Source organism: Hemiscyllium ocellatum, chromosome 43, assembly GCF_020745735.1.
Source record: "Hemiscyllium ocellatum isolate sHemOce1 chromosome 43, sHemOce1.pat.X.cur, whole genome shotgun sequence".
Lineage (NCBI taxonomy): Eukaryota > Metazoa > Chordata > Chondrichthyes > Orectolobiformes > Hemiscylliidae > Hemiscyllium > Hemiscyllium ocellatum.
Window position 1 is genome coordinate 33,004,722 of NC_083443.1, and position 18,244 is coordinate 33,022,965.

General features: G+C 45.6%; 1 protein-coding gene across 1 annotated transcript; it reads left to right on the forward strand.

Moving 5' to 3' along the window:
- The first annotated feature begins 5,422 nt into the window (after window positions 1-5,422).
- On the forward strand, window positions 5,423-5,861 carry LOC132835023 (cytochrome c oxidase subunit 6C-like). Its single transcript, XM_060854270.1, has one exon. The coding sequence runs from the start codon at window positions 5,496-5,498 to the stop codon at window positions 5,730-5,732; it is 237 nt and encodes a 78-aa protein (XP_060710253.1). The 5' UTR covers window positions 5,423-5,495; the 3' UTR covers window positions 5,733-5,861.
- The last annotated feature ends 12,383 nt before the right edge of the window (window positions 5,862-18,244 follow it).

Consider the following 18,244-nt stretch of genomic DNA (forward strand, 5'->3'; position numbering starts at 1 on the left):
CCACTTCATCTGGCAGCTCATTCCAAACACGCACCACCCTATGCGTGAAAAAGTTGCCTGTTAGGTCCCTTTTAAATCTTTCCCTTCACACCCTAAACCTATGCCATCTCGTTCTGGACTCCCCCACCCCAGGAAAAGACTTTGTCTGTTTATCCTATCCATGCCCCTCATGATTTTATAAATATTCAAGTACCAGCCCCCTCCCATCACTCCAGTGTTCTCTGGGGGAGAGACAGACCTGCGATCTTTTGAGAGAAATAAAATTCTCCTCACCTGTCTTTTAAAAGGTAGCCCTATTTTTAAAACTGTCCCCTAGTGCTCATCCCCCCACAGGGGGAAAAGTCAGACTGAATTTTACCAACGATTTCCTCACGGTCAGTTTCGGGGGATTTCATAGAAGGTTTCTCTCTGTGAGGAATCTCATGCAATTCTCTGCTGCTCACCCTCATTATGTATTCTCCAAGCCAGTACGGCACCCCAACCATACGAACGTGCGCTCACCAACAGTGGACGTAATCTCCACTGATGGGATTTCTGAGATTTCCATCCCGGCACCATATTTAAAGCCTGGCTATGCAACAGGTCAAATCTTGCCAGCCACCAATAGCCTTTCACAGCCATTGTTGCCAGCCACCAATAGCCTTTCACAGCCATTGTTGCCAGCCACCAATAGCCTTTCACAGTCATTGTTGCCAGCCACCAATAGCCTTTCACAGCCATTGTTGCCAGCCACCAATAGCCTTTCACAGCCATTGTTGCCAGCCACCAATAGCCTTTCACAGTCAAAAGAGAGGGAAAAAAACAGCTTCTGAGGGTACATAGGTGGCCCGGGCAAGATCATATTAGATTTGTGCTAAAAATGTGTTGCTTTAAAAGCGCAGCAGGTCAGGCAGCATCCAAGGAACAGGAGAATCGATGTTTCGGACATAAACCCTTCTTCAGGCTTATGCCCGAAACATCGATTCTCCTGTTCCTTGGATGCTGCCTGACCTGCTGCACTTTTCCAGCAACACATTTTAGCTTTGATCTCCAGCATCTGCAGTCCTCACTTACTCCTCATACTAGATTTGTGCTCATTAATGTATTGCTTCTTGAGCTCAGTTGAATGGATGGCTACTTAGTCATAGAGTTATAGAGCTATAGAGTCATAGAGTCCTACAGCATGGAGACATGCTCTTTGGCCCAAACTGGTCCATGCAGTGTGGGTTCAATTCCTACCCAGGTTGAAGTTGCCATGTAGTCACCATTGCCTTCCCAACCTCTCCCCTCACCTGAGGCATAGTAACCCTCAGGTTAATTCCCTATCAGCTGTCCCTCTAATGAGAGGGTGGTGACTTTACCTTTGCTATGTCATTTGTCAGATAAACTGCAGTTACACAGGTTACCCATCTTTAAATTAATGGCACATTGGAACCTAAAAGAATGCCACTGTCTCCTTAACATCCAGTCTTGCATGACATCTGGTCATGTTCAATGTAGGAGCGTTGCATGCTGAAAAGCCTTGGGATAGTTGAAAACATTAACTTTCATTGAACAAGAGGAAATGTGAAGAAAATAAAACAAAAACATTCATTGCATTTGGTTCCGATTTTAAAAATGGGCCACTTTCTTATGGTAAATAAAAAAATCACCGCACCTAACTTCTCCCACCTCCCAGCCCCATCATCAGGTTGGAAGTAAGGGATGCTTGCTGATGACTGTACAATGTTCTGCACCATTCACTGTGGAACAGTTCAAGAAGGCAGCTCCCCACCAACTACTCAAGGGCAACTAGGGACAGGCAATATATGTTGGTGCAGCCAGTGATGCCCACATCCCACAAGTGAATACATTCTTTAAAGATTCAGTTGAATTGAATTAGCATTATTGTCACACGTACTCAAATGAGTACAGTGAAAAGTGGAAGCAGGTGTTAATGAAGTACAGGACGTTGGTGAGGCCCCACTTGGAGAATTGTGTTCAGTTTTGGTCACCTTGTTACAGGAAGGATGTTATTAATCTGGAAAGAATGCAGAAGAAATTTACAAGGATGTTGCCAGCACTCAAGGATCTGAGTTATAGGGAGAGGTTGGACAAGCTAGGACGTTTTTAGAGCATAGGAGACTGAGGTAGGGAGCGTATAGAAGTGTATCAGATCATGAGAGGCATGGATAGGGTGAATGTACTTAGGCTTTTTTTCCCAAAGTTGGAGAATCAAAGACTAGAGGGCATCAGTTTAAGGTTAGAGGGGAAAGAATAAAAGGGAACCTGAGGGGTAACCTTTTACACAGAGGCTGGTACGCATATGGAATGAGCTGCCAGCAGAAGTAATTGAGGCATATTTATTAACAACATTTAAAAGGCACTTGGATAAATACATGGATAGGAAAGGTTTATAAGGATGTGAGCCAAGTGCAGGGAAGTGGGATTAGTGTTGACAGACATTTTGGTCAGCATGGACCAGTTTGGGCCAAAGGGCATGTCTCCATGCTGTAGGACTCTATGACTCTATAGCTCTATAACTCTATGACGAAGTCCTGTCTGGTTTATGTGCTGTCATGCTGAAAGTGATATTTTTTCAGTTCAGTGTCCTCTTCTTGTTCCTTAAATGACTGTTGCTGCTCTCCCAGCTCTTCAGAATCTATCACATCCTCTTTGTGCCTACTCCAGTTGTGCAGAGCACTGTGTGCTAGACTGTATGTGTGAACTGTGACTGTAGTGAATGTTTGTGAAGAGAGCACTGATATGGAGTGACTGATGAATATAGTTCTGATATTCCTGTTATGAAAACCGATGTTGGAAATTTAATTTGGCAGTTCGGTGGTTCCTATTTATGGGTTGCTGAGATGATTCTTACGCTTGTCAGAATGTTGCTTTTCAGTCGTCTTTCTCCAGATGCTTCCACTGATTTGTAAGAGACACAAGGTAGCTTCTTTGCTTACTGAAGCTGCTCTGCCATTTTGGTTAAGACTCCTATCTTCCTATAACTGTTGAGGTATGATGAATTGGTTTCCTTAAGGTTTAAAATGTGTTTTGGCTACAGAGAACAGAGAGACAGCTCCTGAGCTAGTGGAAATCAAATCCAAGCCCTGTTCAGATATCTGGAAACATTCACATAATTGTTGGCAGGCAAAAGACATTTGTCATCAATAACTGTTCACTAGTCCACAGACCAATCAACCTCTTGTTGATATCCAACAGTATTTGTATACAACCTCTTGGATGCAGTTCATCCACAACTCAAACTTCAATTACTACTTTGTTCAAACAGATATTTATATGATGCTCGCTAGTAACTTCAATGTGGCAGTGGCAGCAGCGTTGGAGATGTTTGGGTTCTGTGCCCATATGCTCCTGCTCACCTGGCTGGCCACATTCTTTTTTGTTCTTCATTATTGTTTCTTTATTTCTTCAGTTCTTCTGTTCTGTATCAATGTTCACCTTACTTATTTTCTGCGGCTGCACTGGAGGAAGTTGGTTGCACCTGGATGGCCGTTCCATTCAGACAGTGACTTTACCAAAGGCTTCATTGCCAGTGGGTCTGGTCCATTCCTCCTGGTGGCAGTTTTAGAGGTGGCTATATCGGTGCCAGCATGGTGATTCATGCTTGTTCCTCATGGTTATGGCGGCAATGTGGAGGCTTCGGGTGGCAAAAGAAATGGTAACAGTTGGTGACTTGGTGGGTCCAGTCTGTCCCTCCTTGCTTTGGTGGTGACACAGTTGCATCAGTGTTGGTTTCAGCTGTAGCCGGCGTAGGTCCAGTTTGGTCATGGAATCCTTGCTTTGGTGGACTCAGAGGTACCTTCAGTGGCAGTGTCCCATAGCCACTCCATAAACCCAATAGCCATGGACGGAACAAAAGATGAACTTTGTCCTAACTTTGTCTCAATTATTTACATTAATAACTTCTGTAATTAAAATGGCATAAAGTTGTGGCCACTTATACACATCTCACTATATTTTAATGAATACAAGTGACAATAAATTGGTATTCTATTCTATTCTATTACTATTCTATTACTTCTCCAAACGTGCAACAATCTGTGAAAACACTGGCTTTAAAACAATTCTTCCTCACTTTAAACGACAATTTAAAAAAAAGAATAAATACAAAAACATACCAGCTTTACATCTACAATTAGATATCCCCCCAGTGTTTGAACAAACAGAAATTGAAATAACACATCTAATGAATGGCATGCACGTTGCTTTTGAAAAACACAGCAATATTTTCCTTTGGTCTTTAAACAGTTCTTATCCCCTTTCAGCCCACCACCAAAAAATATTGAAATTTTTTTTTAAAAATCAGCAGTACACTGGTATGTTCTCTTCGACAATGCCTCCACTGTTCAAAGTCTGCTTGCCAATCAATCAGAAATTTTTTCTCTTACAGCGTGAAATGTTGTTCCCTTTTATATTGGTAATCTTGCTAAGTCCTGATTAATGCAAGGTGAAAAGCTTTAAAAAACAGAGTATTGCTGAAAAGGAACACGAGTTCTGCACTAGTTGTGTGAAGTGGGAGAGTGCTGCAAATTCAGACATGGCATCTTCTGGACGTAGCATTAATCAAAATCCTATTAGGGTAGATGTTAAGTATTTGTTTCATAAACCATTAAAAGGGTAGCTCTTCTGCAGCCTGGACCAATATTCATTATTTATGTCAATAAAAACAGACTCTCTAATCATTTTCACATGTTTGTGGGATCTTGCTGTGTCTGCTATTCTAGCCTACATTACAACAGGAGCTACTTTGCAAAGTTATTTGGAAGACCTGATGTTTTAGGGGGTTCTGTAGAAACGTAATTCTTTCCTGAAGTTTTTCTTTTTCAAATTCCCTAGAAGCAAAACAGTACATTATTGTTCTATGCTACTCTGCTGCTTGAACATAAACTCAGCTTTCAGCCTCAGTTTTCACCTAACCATTCATTTTAATGGCTAGAAAATTATCAGCAGGCAAGTACATGAACAGAGACGTCCTATCACATAATCCATTTTGCTTAAATTAAGCACAGTTGCTCCAATATGAGATTTTGAAAAACAATGGCCTGGCAAATAGATTCTGTAGTCGACATTATTGATAGCCCACTCTCAAATGTGCTTTAACTTATATTTAGTGGAAAGGTCATTGCTCCTTTTATACATCTTAGTTTTTATACCTTTTGATTACCAGTATTATGATCTGGGAATTGCCACAACTGTCTTCAGAAGGACTTTCCTGGTGTAGTCTGGGTAAATAGGACTGATGGGATTGCTATACATGGAGCCAGTGTAAACTTACATTGGTCATGTAGCACTGAAGAATACAACAAACTTTTATGACAACACCTGGGCACCTTACTGTAGTGATTGGAACCAGAGGCAGGTAGATCTCACTGATTATGACATCACTGATCGGGGTTTTTAACCTGGACCAGTCAGAGAGCCCTGGCTGACAGATAGGCATTTTGGCGGCTGCGCATTGAGTTGTGGCCTGAAGCCCCTGGGTTAGCTTGTACTGGGAGGAGAAGGAATAAACCATGTCTTCTGCTGTGATTGCCAAGCCTGTGATGCAAGGCCTATTGGCCAAACGTCTACGATTTCACTTGGCTGTGGCTTTTACTTTAGCTTTTGCAGCAGCTGGTACCTTCAAGTTTGTAGTAGGTGATTCCAGGAAAAAAGCATATGCTGACTTCTATAAGAAGTATGATTCAATGAAGGCTTTTGAGGCCATGAGGGATGCTGGTATATTTGAAAGTGTGAAACCAAAGAAGTAGAGTCTTTCAAAGGAACCTTGGAATGAATGACAAGATTGCTCCACTGACTTACACTGGGGAACTGGAGGTGTATGCTTTGTGCATTCTATACCTGATTTATAAATAAAATATTGAATTCTCTGAAAAAAAAACAAGCAAGAAATTCAGATTACTGGTGGGTCCGTGGCCGGTGGACTCTTTCCCAGAGGAGTTACGGGGGTTCAGCTGGAGTACCACCCATCTCCTCTACCTGGGGGTCTACCTCAGCCCGGCCGAGGAATCCTGGCTGCCCAACTGGGAGGAGCTGGAGGCCAAAGTCTCGGCTCGCCTAGGCCGCTGGACCGGACTGCTCTGAGTGCTATCTTACAGGAGCCGAGTGCTGGTCATAAACCAGCTGGTGGCCGCCATGCTGTGGTACTGGCTGGTCACTTTGGTCCCTCCTCCTGGCTTTGTCGCTGACATCCAGAGAACGTTGGTCGACTTCTTCTGGGACAAAAAGATGCACTGGGTCGCTGCGCAGGTTCTGAGTCTCCCTATTGAGGAGGGCGGTTGGTCGCTGATGTGCGTCCGCACCCAGGTCGCGACCTTCCGCCTTCAGACCTTGCAGCGATACCTTTACGTCGAGCCTCCTCCTAGGTGGTGCGCCCTGGCGACGTATTTTTTCCGCCAGGTGCGTAACCTCAACTACGACACGCAGCTCCTGTTCGTCGATCGTGACGGTTTGGAGGTCGCACTCAAGGTGCTGCCTGTCTTTTACCAGGACCTGATCACTGTCTGGAACATGGTCGAATCGCGTCGCGCCTACCCTCCGGCAGGAGTAGCGGCTGTCGTCAGGGAGCCGTTGCTCAGGAATCCGCACCTCCGTGCTCGCGGGTTCGAGTGGCTGTCGGAGGGGAGGGCCGTGGCGGCGAGGGTGACCAGGGTCGGGGACGTGCTGGGTGCCGGGGGCCTGGGCTGGACGTTGCCGCAAGACATAGCGAGCAGGGCAGCGGTAGACGTCCGGTACGTGGCCACCGGCATCCGACGCCTTAAAACGGCGGTGCTCGGACCCGACGTAGTGCACCAGTTGGAGGACGCTCAGGTGTGCGGTGGGATCCCGTCCGCGCTCACCCCTGCCCGGACGGAATTTCACATCGGCCCCAAGGTCCCGTACTTCCCGCGGGAGCCTGTGCCCCACAACCTGAGCCGCCTCCGAAATTTTAATTTTGTCCCATTCAAGGACGTTAAAAGGCGTGCCCTGTACCGACTGCTGCTGCACACCGTCCACCTCTTCTCCCTCATCCACCGCCCGGACACGCCCTGGTGTGCCCATTTGCCACCGGGCGGTGGGGATCCCCAGTGGAGGGCCCTCTACGCTGGAGTCCTCCCCCTTTCTCTCGGGGATCTGGGGTGGAGGGTGCTGCACGCAGCAGTCCCCTGCAACCGCAGATTGCGGTGGTTCACGGACTCCCAGCCCAACTGCTTGTTCTGTGGCGCTGTGGAGTCCGTGGACCATGTGTATGTTGGGTGTGGGCGTTTGCACTCCCTTTTTGATTTTCTGAAAAACCTCCTCCTCTGTTTTTGGTTGCACTTCAGTCCCACGCTCCTGATCTTCGGGCACCCGGTGCGGAGGAGGGAGGGCAGGTCTGAAGACCTCCTCGTGGGCCTGCTCCTGGGCCTGGCCAAACTGGCCATAAACAGGTCCAGACAGCGGGCCGTGGAGGGGGTCGTAAGGGCCGACTGCCTGCCCCTCTTCCGCGGTTACGTTAGGGCCCGGGTGTCCTTGGAGAAGGAGCACGCGGTGTCCACCAACACCCTGGAGTTGTTCAGGGAGAGGTGGGCGCCGCAGGGAGTGGAGTGCATCATTTCCCCCTCCAACGCTATTTTAATTTAGTCCTTGCCCTCCCCTTCACTGTTTTGATCACACAGCATTGCCTTTTGTGAAGGGCGCTGCTTGTCACTGGCCACTCGGGTGTTTTCCTACTTTTCCTGGTGGTGGAAATTGAATAAAGATTTGTACACCTTGTCTCTCACTGTGTCTCACAACTACACACACACACCATGGGTGCTGGGGTTAAAAAAAATTTAAAAAAAAGAACAAGCCTACATTGCCCTTTGATGTGAAGGGCACTGCTTGTCACTGGCCACTCGAGTGTTTTCCTATCTTCCTGGTGGTAAAGAAAAAAAAACAAGAAATTCAGATTACTGGTGGGTCCGTGGCCGGTGGACTCTTTCCCAGAGGAGTTACGGGGGTTCAGCTGGAGTACCACCCATCTCCTCTACCTGGGGGTCTACCTCAGCCCGGCCGAGGAATCCTGGCTGCCCAACTGGGAGGAGCTGGAGGCCAAAGTCTCGGCTCGCCTAGGCCGCTGGACCGGACTGCTCTGAATGCTATCTTACAGGAGCCGAGTGCTGGTCATAAACCAGCTGCTGGCCGCCATGCTGTGGTACCGGCTGGTCACTTTGGTCCCTCCTCCTGGCTTTGTCGCTGACATCCAGAGAACGTTGGTCGACTTCTTCTGGGACAAAAAGATGCACTGGGTCGCTGCGCAGGTTCTGAGTCTCCCCATTGAGGAGGGCGGTCAGTCGCTGGTGTGCGTCCGCACCCAGGTCGCGACCTTCCGCCTTCAGACCTTGCAGCGATACCTTTACGTCGAGCCTCCTCCTAGGTGGTGCGCCCTGGTGACGTATTTTTTCCGCCAGGTGCATAACCTCAACTTCGACATGCAGCTCCTGTTCGTCGACCGTGACGGTTTGGAGGTCGCCCTCAAGGTGCTGCCTGTCTTTTACCAGGACCTGATCACTGTCTGGAACGTGGTCGAATCGCGCCGCGCCTACCCTCCGGCAGGAGTAGCGGTTGTCGTCAAGGAGCCGTTGCTAAGGAATTCGCACCTCCGTGCTCGCGGGTTCGAGTGGCTGTCGGAGGGGAGGGCCGTGGTGACGAGGGTGACCAGGGTCGGGGATGTGCTGGGTGCCGGGGGCCTGGGTTGGACGTTGCCGCAAGACATAGCGAGCAGGGCAGCGGTAGATGTCCAGTAAGTGACCACCACCATCCAATGCCTTAAAACGGCGGTGCTGGGACCCGACGTAGTGCACCAGTTGGAGGACGCTCAGGTGTGTGCGGTGGGATCCCATCTGCGCTCACCCCAGCCCGGACGGAATTTCACATTAGCCCCAAGGTCCCGTACTTCCCGCGGGAGCCTGTGCCCCACAACCTGAGCCGCCTCCGGAATTTTAATTTTGTTTCCTTTCAGGGGGTGAAAAGGCGGGCCCTGTATCGACTGCTGCTGCACACCGTCCACCTCTTCTCCCTCATCCACCGTCTGGACACGCCCTGGCGTGCCCATTTGCCACCGGGCGGTGGGGATTCCCAGTGGAGGGCCCTCTACGCGGGAGTCCTCCCCCTTTCTCTCGGGGATCTTTGGTGGAGGGTGCTGCATGCAGCAGTCCCCTGCAACCGCAGATTGTAGTGGTTCAAGGACTCCCAGCACAACTGAGGTGCTGTGGAGTCCGTGGACCATGTGTATATTGGGTGTGGGCGTTTGCACTCCCTTTTTGATTTTCTCAAAAACCTTCTCCTCTGCTTTGGTTGCACTTCAGTCCCACGCTCCTGTTCTTTGGGCACCCAGTACGGAGGAGGGAGGGCAGGTCTGAAGATCTTCTCGTGGGTCTGCTCCTGGGCCTGGCCAAACTGGCCATAAACAGGTCCAGGCAGCGGGCCGTGGAGGGGGTCGTTGGGGCCAACTGCCTGCCCCTCTTAATCGGTGACTATGAGGGGATGGGGAAAGCTCCCAGACACACCCCCCCCACCCACACTCTCCCCAGCTTGGTGTTCCTGACATTGTCCCTGAAATGGTTTGTCACTTAAGAATGACATGGTGCAAGCGATGGTGGGGAAGAACCAGGCAACCAAGGGCTGGGCACCACTGGTGATGGGACCCCCAAAGGGGGGGGGGGGGGGCACATTGGCTTGCCCACCCCACCCCTTCATTGGCTGACACCTTCTAGTGTCTGGGTTGGAGGGGGAAGGCAGTCTGTGTAGTGAGGTGAGCCATCATCGGAAAGGGAGCTCAATTGTGCAGCTTTGCATGGGGTGGGGTGGTGTGTTGTGGGTAAAAAGATGGGAAATGTGCGTCAACATCCACTTATCCGAAATGTGGGAATGTCGCTTTCTCTGTCATTCAATACTGGCACTGGGCCATTCTGCAGGATGTCCATTTTATTGGCTTTTTTTTAATTCTTATTTTATATATAAAGTGTAAACACTGGATGCCTTTATACTGAAATATAAACAGGTTTTGGTTTGATTAAAAAAAAGCAAGAAATTCAGAAGGTTACCTCAATCCAGGGACTAGGAGAAAGTGAGGACTGCAGATGCTGGAGATCAGAGCTGAAAATGTGTTGCTGGAAAAGCGCAGCAAGCCAGGCAACATCCAAGGAGCAGGAGAATCGACGTTTCAGGCATGAGCCCTTCTTCAGGAATGAGGAAAGTGTCCCCAGCAGGCTAAGATAAAAGGTAGGGAGGAGGGACTTGGGGGAGGGGCATTGGAAATGCAATAGGTGGAAGGAGGTGAGGTCAAGGTGAGGGTGATCGGCTGGAGTGGGGTGGGGGCGGAGAGGTCAGGAAGAAGATTGCAGGTTAGGAGGGCGGTGCTGAGTTCGAGGGTAGGGACTGAGACAAGGTAGGGGGAGAGGAAATGAGGAAACTGGAGAAATCTGAGGTCATCCCTTGTGATTGGAGGGTTCCTGGATGAGGTGCTCTTCCTCCAGCCATCGTGTTGCTATGGTCTGGCGATGGAGGAGTTCAAGGACCTGCATGTCCTTGGCGGAGTGGGAGGGGGAGTTGAAGTGTTGAGCCAGGGGTGGTTGGGTTGGTTGGTCCGGGTGTCCCAGAGGTGATCCCTGAAATGTTCCACAAGTAGGCGGCCTGTCTCCCCAATATCGACGAGGCCACATCGGGTGCAGCGGATGCAGTAAATGATGTATGGAGGTGCAGGTGAATTTGTGGCGGATATGGAAGGATCCCTTGGGGCCTTGGAGGGAAGTGAGGGGGGAGGTGTGGGCGCAAGTTTTGCATTTCTTGCAGTTGCAGGGGAAGGTACAGGGAGTGGAGGTTGGGTTGGTGGGGGGTGTGGACCTGACAAGGGAGTCACGGAGGGAGTGGTCTTTTCGGAACGCTAATAGGGGAGGGGAGGGAAATATATCCCTGGTGGTGGGGTCTGTTTGGAGATGGCGGAAATGACGACGGATGATACGACGTATATGGAGGTTGGTGGGGTGGTAGGTGAGGACCAGTGGGGTTCTGTCCTGGTGGCGATTGGAGGGGCAGCGCTCAAGGGCAGAGGAGCGGGAAGTGGAGGAGATGCGGTGGAGGGCATTGTAGATCACGTCTGGGGGGAAATTGCGGTCTTTGAAGAAGGAGGCCATTTGGGTTGTACAGTATCCTGGGAGCAGATGTGGCAGAGCCAAAGAAATTGGGAGTATGGGATGGCGTTTTTACAGGGGGCAGGGTGGGAGGAGGTGTAGTCTAGGTAGCTGTGGGAGTTGGTCAGTTTGTAGTAAATGTCTGTGTTGATTTGGTAGCCCGAGATAGAAATGGAGAGGTCTAGGAAAGGGAGAGAGGAGTCTGAGACGATCCAGGTAAATTTGAGGTCGGGGTGGAAGGTGTTGGTAAAGTGGATGAACTGTTCAACCTCCTTGTGGGAGCACAAGGCAGCGCCGATACAGTCATCGATGTAGCGGAGGAAAAGGTGGGAGGTGGTGCCAGTGTAGCTGCGGAAGATGTGTTCCACATATCTTGGACTAAGGGGGACAGGACCGTGTCGAGGTATGCAGAGATGAGTTCAGTGGGGCAGGAGCAGGCTGAGACAATGGGTCGGCCGGGGCAGTCAGGTTTGTGGATTTTGGGCAGGAGGTAGAAACGGACGGTGTGGGGTTGTGGGACTATGAGGTTGGGGACAGTGGATGGGAGATCCACCCCCGCCCCAAGTCCCTTCTCCCTACCTTTTATCTTAGCCTGCTTGGCACACTTTCCTCATTCCTGAAGAAGGGCTCATGCCCGAAACGTTGATTCTCCTCCTCCTTGGAGGCTGCCTGACCTGCTGCACTTTTACAGCACCACATTTTCAGCTCAATCCAAGGACTGGTTTGAGCTCGCTGGTCAGAGCCCTTGTACTGTCTACTTGTAAATAACAAGTGACTTGGTGACGGGATACTGGCCTCTGTGCAGTTAATTCAATTACAATCACGGGCACTTGTGTGTCTTGGCATAAGCCAAGCAATTCCGATGTACTATCGAACACTTCCTCTGTATGGAAACCCTTATCAATCTGCATTCGTATGATTGGAAAACCAGACTTTGGTTTTGTCTGATTGGGAGCTGTGAGCTATGAGGGTTTAATTTAATGTCACTGACCATGGATGAAAGTCTTAATACTTTTCAGATCTCAGTACTGTTTTGTTTTGCTGCAAGTGTTTTTGAAGGTGCAGAAAATATCTGATAATTCAATGGATAGCATTTTTTGTGAATTATTATAATTTCCTGAATAGCTTAGTTGTGAGAGAGCATAGAACTGTACAACACTGGATTGGGTCCTTCGGTCTGCCCTTGTTCCTTACCCGAAAAGTGTGGTGCCGGAAAAACACAGCCAGTTAGTCAGCATCCGAGGAGCAGGACAATCGACATTTTTAACATAAACTCTTCATCAGGATGATGAAAGGCTCAGGCTCAATCTGTCAACTCTCCTGCTCCTTGGATGCTGACTGACTGGTTGTGTTTTTCCGGCACCATACTTTGCGACTCTGATCTCCAGCATTTGCAGTCCTTACTTTCTCCTTGTTCCAGATCCCTCCACTCTTCGCGTATTCATGCGCTTATCTAAAAGTGTCTTAAATGCCCCTATCGTATCTCCCTCCACCATTACCCCAGCAGCGCATCCCACACTCCTACCACCCTGTGTAAAAAGCTTGTCCCTAACATCTCCTTTGAACTTTCCCCCCCTCACCTTAAACGCATGCCCTCTAGTTTTTGACATTTCAACTCTGGCAAAAAGATTCTGACTGTTAACCTTATCTATGTATCTCATAATTTTATAGACTTCTGTCAAGTCTCCTCTCAGCCTCTGCCACTCAAGAGAAAACAACCCAAGCTTTTCACCCCCTCCCCACTTTATAGCTCATATCTTCTAATCCAAGCAGTATCTTGGTAAACCTTTTCTATACCCTGTTCAGAGCCTCCACATCCTTCTTATAATGGCAACCAAATCTGAACACAGTACCTAACCAAAGTCTTATTAAGCTGTAACATGACATCCTGATACATATTCAGTTCACCGACTAATAGAGGCAAGGTCGCCATTCGCCTTCTTTACCATCCCATCTACATGCGTGGCCACTTTCATGGAGCTATGGACTTGAGCACCAAGGTCCCTTTGTACGTTAATGCTGTTCGGGGTCCTACCATTAACAGTATACTTTGCCTTAACATTTGATTTCCCAGAGTGCAGCACCTCACACTTACTCAGATCAAATTCCATCTGCCATTTCTCCACCCATATCTGCAAACTGATCTATATCCTGCTGTATCCTTTGACAACCTTCTACACTATCCACAACTCCAATCTTTATATGAAAAACAATCTTCCACCATTACCCTCTAATTCGATACAGCCAGGTTACCATGAATCCCATGCATTTCATCTTCTGGGTGTACAAACCATGAGGGACGTTGTTGAAAGCCTTACTAAAATCCATGTAGACATGCCCTGCACAAATCCATGCTGACTGTCCCTAAATAAACTAAATTTTTCTATTTTTAAAACATCTTGGAATAAAATCAGAAGGCTTTTGATGAATCAGGTGAACAGTGAATGAGGACAAGTATTGAATCTCCATGAAGGAATGTTTCCCTCTTTCTGTGGCTGTTGATAGCTTTATCAGTAACCATGATAGACATGGATGTGTACAAAGTCAAGCTTTTTTTTGATATATTTAAGACTGACACACTGATATCATTTGTGAAATAATACATTGACAAACATTTTTATAAATGCAATACTGTGATTAATCCATATCCATTGTTATTGAAAACATTTTTTTAAAAAACGGTTATTATTGGGGATTTATTTAGTTTTCACATTCTGTGTTGAGTGTAAGACGAGTAGGACATTGCACTAAAGTTAATGCTCAAAACAGTTAGAAATGTGTTTTAATAAGTTAAAATTGCTGTAACTACAGAAAATGCCAACTGTATAAATGATCCAAGATTTGATCATAAGCAAACAATATCCACTTTTTAACACACACATCAGGACTCAACATTATCAATAATATGAATTACTTTTGGCATTGCTGCAAATCTTTTAGGAACACTTTGGCTGGGAAGATGTTGAGAAATAACTATTCATGGATGTCGCAAAGTAACTTGGAGCTAAAGTAGTTCCTTTCACACACAAAGAATGATGTACTGTAAGAGGTTGCTGAACCCTGGGCATGCAATAAAGCATTCTGTTAATCTTCTTGGCTACTTCCTGCTGGATGTGCCCTTCTAAGGAGAATACAAGAGAAAGTATGTTGCCCGTATAGTCTATATAAAACTGAGCTTAATGTGATGTGTATACTGGAGATCAGCTGTTCCCAAATCAGAAGGCCCATCACTGGGTCAAAGGAACCCTCTGCAGCCTCTCTCCTGCTGTTTAGCTATGATTGATTGGAATAAATCTTATTTCATTTTCTGATGGAATTATTCCTTAATCATTTCAGTGCGTTTATGCAGTGCTGACACATATACTGACTCAGTGATATTTGTTTGCCATGTGTGTAAGATTTTAACTTCCGAAATTAATAAATTTACCTGAAATTTTTAATTAAGTGATCTTACATTTTGAGTCAGAAGTTATTTGAAATGCAGCAGTTCAAACCTTTGGCACAGTATCTCTACCTGAGTATTTTAATTTGAGTAATTTTCTGTTTGCTTTGATTTGCAAGTGGAAACAAACTTATGTCAATCAACAGTGTGACTCTCCCTCTTTAAACAGAGTAGACCTATTGAATTTCTGACAGACCATCAACAGTAGATCTGAGCAATTTGAGCCTCAGTCTTTCATCAATCATGATGATTTCTCATTTCACTTCTATTTCAAAGAAATTACTCTTCAGATTTTAAATTCAGGCTGACATCTTAAAAAACAAAAATGAACTTAGACGCTTGCATTGATTTTTTCAGCAGTACTTTTCGCTTTCATTTTTGATGTTAACTTTGTACTTTGCTTTCTTTTTCAGAAGTATCTGTTATGCTATCAGTAAGTATTCCATGCCAGTTAACAACTGTGCAGAGAAGTTATGTCAAGTTCATCCATGTAATATTTAACTGGTCAACTGCCTCACAAATGGTTTGCATCCCTCTTATTTGGGAACAAAGAGTTTAATGTTTGTTAGAGGACCCTTCCCATTAATTTCTTTGCATTCAATGAAACATGATGAGTCATGGCTGAAGACCAGACAATAGAAAGTCACCATGACCAGATTGTGCTTGGATTGGCAAGAGGGAGAGTGGTGGGCAGTAAGAATATACTTTATGATCTGATTGTTAATTTCTAAATTATTAATGTGTATGCAGAAACAAAGAAGGCCATGTTTGCTGACAGCATCAAGGTATGAAGCATTAAAGTGTTTAAGAAAAACATAAGCAACAACTGGAGAACATAGATGCATTAAAATAATTGATCAAATGTAGCAAATGCAGTTGAAGGGAAGGTGATGGCCTGGTGGTATTGTTGCTTAGACTATTAATCCAAAAACACAACTAATATTCTGGGCACCTGGGTTCAAATCCCACGATAGCAGATTGTGGAATTTGAATTCAATGTATTTTTAAAAATCTGGCATTAAGAATCTACGATGATTGCCACTTGTCGGAAAAATCCAACTGAATCACTGATGTCCTTCAAGGAATGAAGTCTGCCATTCTCACCTGGTCTGACCTGCATGTGACTCCAGACCCATAGCAATGTGGTTGACTCGCAACTGCCCACTGAGATGGTTTAGTAAACCACTCAGTTCAAGGGCAGCTCTCGATGGTCAATGAATGTTGGCCAGTTCGTGATGCCCAGGTCCCATAAATGAATACTGAATAATAAAAAACTCAAAATTGTCTCGATATGTCAGGATAATGCATTGGGAATTCAGACCCACTATTCCCACATTTCACCTCCCTGTTCAACAAGAATCTATTTACCTCTACCTCAAAAATGTTCAAAGGCACTGCTTCCATTGCCTTTCGAAGAAGAACGTTCTGAAGATTCATGACCCTTTTGAGAAAAACATTCTCCTTATCTTTGTCTTAGATAGATAACCATAGATGTTTGAAACAGTGACCCCTAGTTCTAAATTCTCACACAAGTGAGAATGTCCTTTCTGCATCTACCCTGTCAAGCATCTTCAGGGCCTTATGTTTCAATCAAGTCACCTCCTGTTCTTCCAATGCCAGGGATACAAGTCCAGCATGTCCAAACTTTCATCCTAGAACAACCATCTATTCCAGGTATTAGTTAAGTAAAGTTTCTCTAGACTACTTTCAACACGCATCTGCATCCTTCTTTAAGGAAAGAGACCAACATTGTACACCATACTGAAAATGCAGCAACATGAAATAGATGCAACAGGATATGAGGACATGGTGATCATGACTGACTTAGAAAATTAAAATACCTAATTACAATCGAATTCAATTCAATCAAGTCACAACATGAAGGTAATTAAAGCGCAGCTAAATGTCATTAAAACTTTGAATGTGTTTACAAGAATTCATGAATATCCACACATGCCCATGCTAGTCAAATAATTTAGAGAAACATGCACACATGAGATTATTTAGCCCATCATGTTTGTACTGATGTTAGCTCAAGTTAGGAGCTATTCCAATTAGATATTTTAATATGCTTCTTAAAATGTTTCTCTCCTTCCTATTAAATATCATGATTTATTCAGCACCAGTGGTCACTTGTTTTAAAGCATTTCACTTTCTTGAATACTTTACATTAAAAAGAAATTGTAATCTCCAGTTTTGTTCCAAAGATACTAGTTTTCATTTTATGTCCAATGTTCCCAACTAAGGGATATAATTTTACAACATTTCTGATGAGATGTAACTGAAGGCCCATCAGCCCTTGCTGCTGCACAAGGGGCAGGGGAGTTCTTTGTGTTGTTCAGCTTAATAGTCATCTCAACCAAATTCACCAAAAAAGGAGATGATGTGGTCATTATCTCATCGATGTTTGTGGGAGCTGACTGCACATAAAATGGCCGCTGTGTCTTCCACATTACAATAAATACTTACATCAGCTATGAAGCATTTTGGGAATCCCTGGGAGACCCTTGTTCAGAAGAAACTGACTTGGAGAAACTTCCTGTATGAAGGGGTACAATTCTTTGACAGCACCTGTTAGCAAGAGAAAAAGGAACCCGAGAAAGGAATGCCAGTGGTCTTGAGACCAAAGACCAGTTGCACCTTTGGAAAATACCTGCCAAATGGTCAGAGATGGGCCCAAGGATCAGGCTCAGCAGAAGATAACAGAAACCTCTGACAAAGAATTCCTTGGGTGAACAATTACACTCGTTAGTGAGTGATTGTTGATAACTCTGGGATATCCCAAGGTACTGATAGGTTAATTATAAATACATTCAAATCAAAGCAAAGTATAGCTTTGCTGGAAATGAAAACAGAAATTGCTGGAAAAACTCAGCAAGCCTGGCAGCATCTGTGGAGAGAGAATTCAAATGAACCTACTGAGTCCGATATGACACCTTATAAAATATAAATCCAATTCCTGCAGCATATACTTACCCTCTATAAATCTATCACAGTATTAAACACTTCAAAAATACACTCACCATAAACTTCTGTGCTCCAATGATTATAGTCCTAACTTTTTAAGATAAATTTTTGAACATCATTGTCTTATTTTTGGGATCATACTTTTGCATGAACAAAGTGCCCTTCCTCAAATGTCTGTGAAGTGACATTCTGGCCATGATAGATACTGTTTTCCACGTTAATGTAGTGAAAGAAGCAGTGATGGGATCAGATTGCTTCTGTTATTATAATGACATAAGTTTATCTTAATTATAAAGAATACAGGATAAAAATATGAACACTATTTAAAGATTATGGACTGTTGGATAGAGCAGAGGTGTTGACTTATCTGGATACAGAATGATTCTAAGCCGTTAAATCCACACCGGAACAGTGCCTCTTTGCATTCCCGTCTATTCTGGCTGGTCACAGAAACAGCTCCACGGGTTGATTTCTATATATGGGAGTAGGTTTGTGATTCAATTTATTGCAAAGAACTTTGGAACTTCATGTGGAAAGCTAGAGAGAATCGTTTAAATCCATGGGATTTATAAATCACAATATAATGCTCAAAAACAACTGGTACAATGGTGTACTTCTGTTGCCGTACATCTATAAATACTAGTTTCCAATGATAATTATATTTATATCAGTCTGTTTTTGTTTAATCCCTTGAGGGGCTAAAAGTCCCATTATGATAAAG

Excerpts from the sequence above, each read along its gene's own strand:
- LOC132835023 (XM_060854270.1), top strand. The coding sequence starts at position 5,496 with ATGTCTTCTGCTGTGATTGCCAAGCCTGTGATGCAAGGCCTATTGGCC.